Raw genomic sequence first — 8,455 nt, forward strand, 5'->3', positions numbered from 1 at the left:
AGTTCTCAGAAAAAAAGACACAAAGGCTTTATATTTATGATAAGCCTTTAAAGTACTCGAGCTGGGCAGATATCTACCCTCTAAGCCGTTAGTATCTACTTCGCTGTCGATAACCCTGAGTTATGACTTGCCTTGTTCCATCTGGGCCACTCTTAACTCCAGTTGGCCAGCCCTCGTGGCCATGTTTTCATGATTTACCCACCCTGCTGCATCTTCTCCTCTCTCTACATTCATTTTCCTCGACCTGCCTCAGACTCCGAGCCTGGGGAACTCAAACTCCACCTACTTCCCTTCTGCCCAACTATAGGCTGTAGGCATCTTTATTGACCGATCAGAGTTGACTTGGCAAGGCTACATAGCGTTACTTGGTCTGTGTGAGGATCTCTCATCCCTGAGGTAATCTGGGCCAGTGTTTAGCATTACAACATGTACTTAAATTAAGGAGCAAGGTGTGCACAACAAAGGCTGGTAGGTGTGAGAATTTGTAGGCCTAGACCTTCCTGTACAGAATTCATCATTACAATACATAGCAACAGACTAAACCTCAACAGAATATGCATACCAGATTAAACCTTTTGATAAGTTTACTTTTCAAAAAGCTACTCTAAAAGGAATATAAAATTCTCTCAGATAGCCTTTCTATGAAAAAAAAATTTTTTAAACATACTGTGACTATTAGTAGCCACCAATCAGGAAAGGAAGCAGAGACTGATTTGCTGAGAGGTTCTGGTGCATGCTCACTAGGGCAAAGGTCAGAGGGGTTAGCGCGTATATTCTCATTTTATTTAAATGACAAGTAAAACTCTGGTAGATTTTGGAGAGACCGTGAGCTCTGGAGACACTGCCAAGCAGCAGTTGCTTGTGGAACAATGTGGGTGGCAGCCTACGGTCACACTGATACTACAGCAATCTGCCTCCTTCACTTAAAATGGCTCCCCCATTCTGTCTTCTGCTATGTACTCTACCATTTAAAAAGGGATCCATTTTCACACTGATGGCTTTCACAGACAGCACCTTACACAGGCAGGCTGTCAGTGTTCTAGCATGCCTCCGTGTGAGTACTTCTGGTTCTGTATTCTTCTGAGGATGACTCTGTACTATGGAAATGCAGTTTACCAGGCTGTACTGTGAACATTTCTGTGCTTCTCCGTACTCCAGGTTAAAGAGTCTTTTTTTTTTTAAATCTTTGCTAGGGATTGGAGGAGGGGAGGCAGCCCGTGAAAGGGAACCGATGCCCTGGAAAATCAGAGGTTCCCCTCCTCCTGCTGATTTGTGTGACAAGGAAGACAAACCTCTTTTGTGAAAGGCTTGATGACTGGATGTAGGCTTTTAAAATTCAAATTCATGAGCACTGGCCATGGGAAAACACCCAGCCCCAGTGAGAAACAAAGACCAAGGTGCCCGGCGCCAGCGTGCTTTTGCTGCATTCAAGACGCCGAATCTTCTCTGCAGATCCCGGTCTTTAGTTGCTTAAGGGGCTGATCCCTACAGAGCCCCACCGCAACAGGAGGACAGAGGGCTCTGAGCCCCCCACCCAAGTAGTGCCTTCATTCTAGAACTCTCGACAGTGCTGTGCAGCACCATAGCTACTCTTTTCTAAGAAGGAAGGGGAGAAAGGAGAGAATCGGAGGGTGAACCCTGGGCAGGCTGAACCGAGACAGAAGAGCACAGTAGTCCTTTCGCAGTGCCGACCCACGGCTACTATATGTGGCTGCGACATCTTTCTAGGTCCAGTTCTCTGGGCATTTGGCTCTTTTACATAAATGTTAGGAATGATAACCTCACGATATTTCTAACAATTTCTAGCAATAAGAAGGGCGGATGGGGTGGGGGAAGAAATAACCAGGGACCTGCAGCCTTTGCAGTCTTTCTTTCAATTCCTTTTCATTCAGTGGCGAAATGTGTGTTGCCTAGGAAACCGTGTACGTCTCGGCTGTGGGGCTGGTGAACTGAACTTTAAGTGGTGAATATAGGCTAGCGATGGGCAAAAATCCTGAACTAATGTCCGGTGATTTAAAAAAAAAAGTGTCAAAATACATTTTTAATTAAAAAAACAACATTTTCGAATTTTACTACTTATTTATGAAAAATCTCCTTTCTATCCAACCTCTTCAGTTGCTTAAAACAATGACCCTTTGTGTACAATAAATGCATAGTTGGGGTTTTGCCCTTGAAAATAATCTGACATTCGTAAAAGCACATATCATTGTGACTGTTTAGGTCCCTCCCTGTATGAAACAAATGTTGGTTTTGATTTTGCACAGAGACGCTCCCACACCTGTCTTTTGAAGGTCAATGCATCATTTAAATTAATTGATATGTAAAGATCATAAAATACATTGCCTTAAAATGTTTGGGTCTGATGTGTAACATAGAGGGAGAGGAATCTAATATAAAGAAAGAGGCAAAACCAAAAGCTGGGGCACCTGTCTGACTTTGCTTCCTAGTAGCTCTTCGAGTTTTATGAAATAAGGCTTTGTTGTTGTTGTTGTTGTTGTTGTTGTTGTTGTTGTTCAAAGATGAATGTAAAGCCTTTAGGGTAAGACGAAACTGTTGTCAATCTCTCTCTCTCTCTCTCTCTCTCTCTCTCTCTCTCTCTCTCTCACACACACACACACACACACACACACACACACACACACACACAAAGCAGCTCTTTGCAAAAATTTAAAATGCGAAGCACCGTAAACCCAAAGACAAGTCCTGTGTGGACAATGAGGCAAATGCACGAAAAGAAAGCTGATCCTGGACCAACAGACTGGTTCCCCAGGCGGTCCAGGTTTCAGGATGATTTCTCGTCCCGCGGTTCCAAATCTCTTCCACTAAGAGAAATCCGAGAGGAAAGGCCTTTTCATGTAAAGAATCATAAACACGAGTTTTTAATCAGCTACCTTGCAAAGATCTGGCTCTGAAACCGAAGCTGAGCAAGGAATCCATTAGATGAGAGAGGCAGGCTCAGACGACAGGGTTTAGAGTTGAGCCCCGGGCCTCTGGGATTGCTCGTCGGCTGGTGTAGCCAGGCGGGACCGCCGCACAGCGGCATCTATAATCGCAGTGCTGGTGACACCCTCTCGGTGTTACTTCCAGGTCAACTGAGCACCGCAACAGCCACCCTTCAATAGCCCTTTTGGCTGTGAATGTAGTAGCCACCTTCCCTGAAAGCTTGAGTACCCGGGAGACAGTCCGAGGTCTGAAATTAACTCGCTGTGTGACCTTGGCAAATATTCGCTCTTCACGCTTCTACATCTGTAGGAAGACTTGGGTGAGAAAATTCAAAATCAGTGACTGGGTCCTTGGAACCCTGTTACTGGGTATGTGGGCAACCCTTCACTGTTCCTGCCTCTCTCTTCTCAACCCACCCTGAACTGAACACCAGCAGCCCTATCTGGCTAACTCTGGCCGTAGAGTTCCAGTCTGGACACCCTGACAATCACAGGCGGCAAGGCTTTTGTTCTGGTCTGCATCTCGTGGTACATTAGAAATCAGTCTAAAGCCGGTCCTACTCCCACACCCCTTGCAGAAAGGAGAGGCGATGACAGCTTGCGAATGGTTCTAGCAGGCCCTCCCTCGCTCAACAGCTGCGAGCTCTACCCTATAGTGTGACCCTGAGCCACTTGGGCCTCTCTTATTAGAGAATAAAAGGGGTCACATCACCTCCTAAACCACTAGCCCCTCGAAGGGAAGCGGTGACCTTCAACCTGCGATAGCAAGGAACAGACTCTGACATCCTTTTTCCTCTCTCCCTCAGAAGCACACAGGTTTATCTCACATACCCGTACAGATAGTAACAAAGGGATCGGTTTCTTCCTCGAATACATAGAAAATGCGGGTTTGCAGGGAGAGTGGATGCACCGCGTCTGCGCACGCACTGATGTGAGTGCGCCTGGGTCTGCGGTGGTCTCTGCCTAGCTCACGGCGCTGCAGATTTTAGGCGTGTCCCCCTACTCTCCATCCGCAGCATCAAGGCTGGGACCTCATAGTCATTGCAAATGAAGATAAAAATGCTCTAGGCGTCGACGGTTCTCGGAACCCACCTTCTTTCCTAACAACGGATGAACGAAACACTGGGAAGGACAGTGCCTGGCTGGCTTTTAAACACTTAGTTGTAGAATACATCCCACGCTTTTGTGAACTCCTTTGTTTCCCCGACAGGCCCGCCCCCAGGACTCCACCCTCACTCTGCCCGCAACACAGTTCACACACTGCGGCCTGCCACACCCACTCCATCACTCAGGAGGAACAAAAGCCAATCACAGGTTGAAAGGAATCATTGGTATCAGGCTGAGAGCATCGCATATTCTTGGAGTGGGTGAGGCAGGGCTAGGCTCAGAGGTTCTTCTACCCCCTAAATGCTGCTACTACAGCAGAGGAACAAGCATAGTCAACAAAGACAAAGGCAAGGTTAAGATGCTCCAAAGTGTCCAAAGTTAGGATCTTTTGGATCTCTGCTTTTCCAATTACACTCGGCTTCATGGGATTACTAGTCTTTTCCTAAAGTTCTATGTAATGGGCGTGTGCGCCTGGACAGACATTGACCTCCAAGGATGAAGAAAGGGGCACTACTCTCGCTAAATGCTTTGGCTTGGGGAAGCCTACTCAGAATTAGAAGAGGAATTGCTCAGGTAACGCAGATGACCCTAAACCTGTGCGCACTCGCAACACCGGACTGCACCTGCCGTACCCACCCATTAGCAGCGCCTTCTCAATCCCCAGCCTCTGGTACTAAATCACCCTGTCTCGCCACACAACCGCAGTCTTCACACTCCCAGTTCCCAGTTCCCCATACTCAGCTTGCCCTTCTCAAGTCCGAGACAATGCTCAGGCCCTAGCTTCCCCCAAGAAGCCCCACTCCTCGCAAGGTCTTCACGCCCGCGCTGATTGGCCACAAGCCCATAGTCCAGCCCCCCGGACCGTCCCTGGGGCTCAGAGCATTACGTCAACCCGGCCTGGAGAGCGCTAGAGAGAACGGGACTGGGGGCTTTGGCTGGGGGGGCGCGGTCTGTTCGGTTCGCCCCACCCTCCCTACATAAAAGACCGAACCCACCCGGCCGTCGCCCTCAGCCCGTCGATTCCGGAGTAAGTTCCAGGTGGCCCAGCAGTGGGTGTGGAAGGAAAGGACCATCAGACCCATTGACACAGACCCAAGGCAGCAAGAAACTAAGGAGGCACCATGCGAGAGATCGTGCACATTCAGGCGGGCCAGTGCGGCAACCAGATCGGTGCCAAGGTGGGCTCACTGCTTAGGGTGTGAGGGAGGGACGCTAGAGGAGCTCCCCTCGGGATACTTGGGGTCCAAAATGCGGCGCGGTTCTAGATAGACACCAGGTCTCGCCAACAGCGGACCTGACTTGCTGTTTTGTGCAGTTGGATGGGCGTGGTCTCAGAGGAGACGTTAAAGCAAAGGGGTCTCATTCATTTTTTCCTGGAACTGTTCGGAATTCCGGCTGCCCCCTTGTCCTTTCCTCCCTAATAGCCACGCGTGCCTAAAGAAGACGTGGGTGTGTCTGCTAGGCTGTGCATGCCGGTCTTAGGGAGGAGCCGCGACACAAGAGAATTGATTTTACTCGCTTGAACACCAGGCGAGCTGCGGGGGAGGGGAGGAGAACGATTGCCAAGCGGTCGCTGAACGTGCTTTGAATTTAAAACATCACCCTTCAGCTCCCTCACTTCACTCTCCCCGCCAGCCCCCTTTTTCTCTGTGCCTATAGTCCCAGCGCATTTGTCTCCAGTCGCCAGCGGTGGCTGTGATTTGCAAACCCAGCTTGGGCTGTTTTTCACACACACACACCCCTACCTCCTGCTGAGAGCAGCTGCTCACATGGGAAACCGCCCAGTTTCAACTTTCTGATCCTGTACAGTGCAAGCCCTAAGGCTGTGCCCGGGTCATGCCACTCATTAAAGCTTCTGCAATGTCCTGTTGTTAAAACTGTGGGGGATGGGGGACTTCTCATGGAGATTGGGGGTGGGTTGTGCCTAGCTAAATACAGTCTTTTTTTATGTCATAGTTTTGGGAGGTCATCAGTGATGAGCATGGTATAGACCCTACTGGAAGTTACCATGGAGACAGTGATTTGCAATTGGAAAGAATCAATGTGTACTACAATGAAGCAACCGGTAATTACTTTTAACACCCCATCTTCAATTCTGGCACCCCTAAACTCTGCTCTTATTTGGACCCAGGAGAAGGTGGCCTAGCTACTTTAGGATGTCCATTTGGGGGGTGGGGTAGCCTCTTCTGTGGCAAGGAAACCCTTTGAAAGGTTGGTCATGGTAGAGCTTTCTTTGTTTAGGGGTACCACCAATCGGGAAGGAGGTGGGACCAAGCCCTTCTATATAGAGCACACTGCCTGAAGGGCTAAGCCGGCTCTTGTTCCCCTGCAGGTAATAAATATGTGCCTAGGGCCATCCTGGTGGACCTGGAGCCAGGCACAATGGACTCAGTCAGGTCTGGACCATTTGGGCAGATCTTCAGGCCAGACAACTTCGTATTCGGTGAGTATGTGGCATAGCTGAAGACAGAAGAGCACAAGGTGCTAATTATCACTAGCACAAGGGGTGGAGAAGTGTGATGGATTGAGAGCATAAATAGCATCCAGGAGTATGGCCCCAAAGCCTTAGTTCAGGCTTAGAGGCAAATGCACCTTAGCTTTTTCAAAGCCAAGTATCCTCTGTTAACTCATTTATAATTGTATTGATGACCAAATAGCTTATTGTTTTAATATTTATTGGCCATTTGGTGATCATTTGATGTAGTCTTATCTGAGAGGTGATTCTTTTTTTAAGAAGCAATTTTCCCAATCATGGCTGACTTAATCCTCCTTTGCTCTGGCAGGCCAGAGTGGAGCAGGAAATAACTGGGCAAAGGGCCACTACACAGAGGGCGCCGAGCTGGTGGACTCTGTCCTGGATGTGGTGAGGAAGGAGTCAGAAAGCTGTGACTGTCTCCAGGGCTTCCAGCTGACCCACTCACTGGGGGGAGGCACTGGCTCAGGCATGGGGACCCTGCTCATCAGCAAGATCAGAGAAGAGTACCCAGACCGCATCATGAACACCTTCAGCGTCATGCCCTCACCCAAGGTCTCTGACACTGTGGTGGAGCCCTACAATGCCACCCTCTCCGTGCACCAGCTGGTAGAGAACACAGATGAAACATATTGCATCGACAATGAGGCCCTGTATGACATCTGCTTCCGCACTCTGAAGCTGACCACACCCACTTATGGCGATCTCAACCACCTGGTGTCAGCCACCATGAGTGGAGTGACCACCTGCCTGCGCTTCCCAGGCCAGCTGAACGCAGACCTGCGCAAGTTGGCTGTGAACATGGTGCCATTCCCACGCCTGCACTTCTTCATGCCAGGCTTTGCACCTCTGACCAGCAGGGGCAGCCAGCAGTACCGAGCCCTGACAGTGCCCGAGCTCACCCAGCAGATGTTCGACTCCAAGAACATGATGGCTGCCTGCGACCCGCGCCATGGCCGCTACCTGACCGTGGCCGCCATTTTCCGTGGCCGCATGTCCATGAAGGAGGTGGATGAGCAGATGCTCAACGTGCAGAACAAGAACAGCAGCTACTTCGTGGAGTGGATCCCCAACAATGTGAAGACGGCTGTGTGTGACATCCCTCCTCGTGGCCTCAAGATGTCAGCCACCTTCATTGGCAACAGCACTGCCATCCAGGAGCTGTTCAAGCGCATCTCAGAGCAGTTCACTGCCATGTTCCGGCGCAAAGCTTTCCTGCACTGGTACACGGGAGAGGGCATGGACGAGATGGAGTTCACCGAGGCGGAGAGCAACATGAATGACCTGGTGTCTGAGTACCAGCAGTACCAGGATGCCACGGCTGATGAGCAGGGCGAGTTCGAGGAGGAGGAGGGCGAGGATGAGGCTTGAGTTCCCCAGGCCAAGCAGGTTAGGGAAAGCTGAGATGAAAGGAGGGGGTGGGGGGGCTTAATATGTGAAAATACCTTGGCAGTTGAAGGAAGGAGAATGGTCTTAGGTTTGTGCTGGGTCTCTGGTGCTCTTCACTGTTGCCTGTCACTTTTTTTCTCTTTTTGTAATATTGATAACATCAATGTAACACTTGAGATCTTTCTGAACTCCTGTTGTAATGGCTAAAATCACATAAACCTTTGTGTCCTAATGGTGTCCTCTTTTCTTTCTCTTCTTTTCTGCTTATTAAGCTCTTTATTATCAACTTAAACCCACCTTTCTGAACACAGAATATTTTCTTCCTTTAGAAAAGACTGAAAGCCCAGGTGGTTCCTCTTTGGGTATGCTATAAATATAAGTTGAACCAAAAATGACCTTACTCAATCCAACAGGAGAGAGCAACCTGACTTTTAAAATGTCTTTTGGTACATGACTTGTGTTATTGAAAGTGTGTTTTTATGTAGACATTACCAGGCTTTTTTTTTTTTCCTTAAAGTTTAATTTGAGCAGTTACTTAGGGGCA

General features: G+C 49.1%; 1 protein-coding gene across 1 annotated transcript; it reads left to right on the forward strand.

Moving 5' to 3' along the window:
* The first annotated feature begins 5,004 nt into the window (after positions 1 to 5,004).
* Positions 5,005 to 8,143, forward strand: LOC114617552 (tubulin beta-2B chain). Its single transcript, XM_028763117.1, has 4 exons — positions 5,005 to 5,227; positions 6,006 to 6,114; positions 6,382 to 6,492; positions 6,833 to 8,143. Exons 1-4 carry the CDS (start codon positions 5,171 to 5,173, stop codon positions 7,891 to 7,893), a joined length of 1,338 nt encoding a protein of 445 aa, XP_028618950.1. The 5' UTR covers positions 5,005 to 5,170; the 3' UTR covers positions 7,894 to 8,143.
* The last annotated feature ends 312 nt before the right edge of the window (positions 8,144 to 8,455 follow it).

The sequence above is a fragment of the Grammomys surdaster genome, unplaced genomic scaffold, assembly GCF_004785775.1.
Source record: "Grammomys surdaster isolate TR1022 unplaced genomic scaffold, NIH_TR_1.0 137, whole genome shotgun sequence".
Lineage (NCBI taxonomy): Eukaryota > Metazoa > Chordata > Mammalia > Rodentia > Muridae > Grammomys > Grammomys surdaster.

Bases quoted from the DNA above. Each gene is read 5' to 3' on its own strand.
- LOC114617552 (XM_028763117.1), top strand. From the start codon at position 5,171: ATGCGAGAGATCGTGCACATTCAGGCGGGCCAGTGCGGCAACCAGATC. The intron at 5,228-6,005 runs GTGGGCTCACTG...TTTATGTCATAG, and splicing joins GCAACCAGATCGGTGCCAAG to TTTTGGGAGGTCATCAGTGA. The intron at 6,115-6,381 runs GTAATTACTTTT...GTTCCCCTGCAG, and splicing joins GTACTACAATGAAGCAACCG to GTAATAAATATGTGCCTAGG.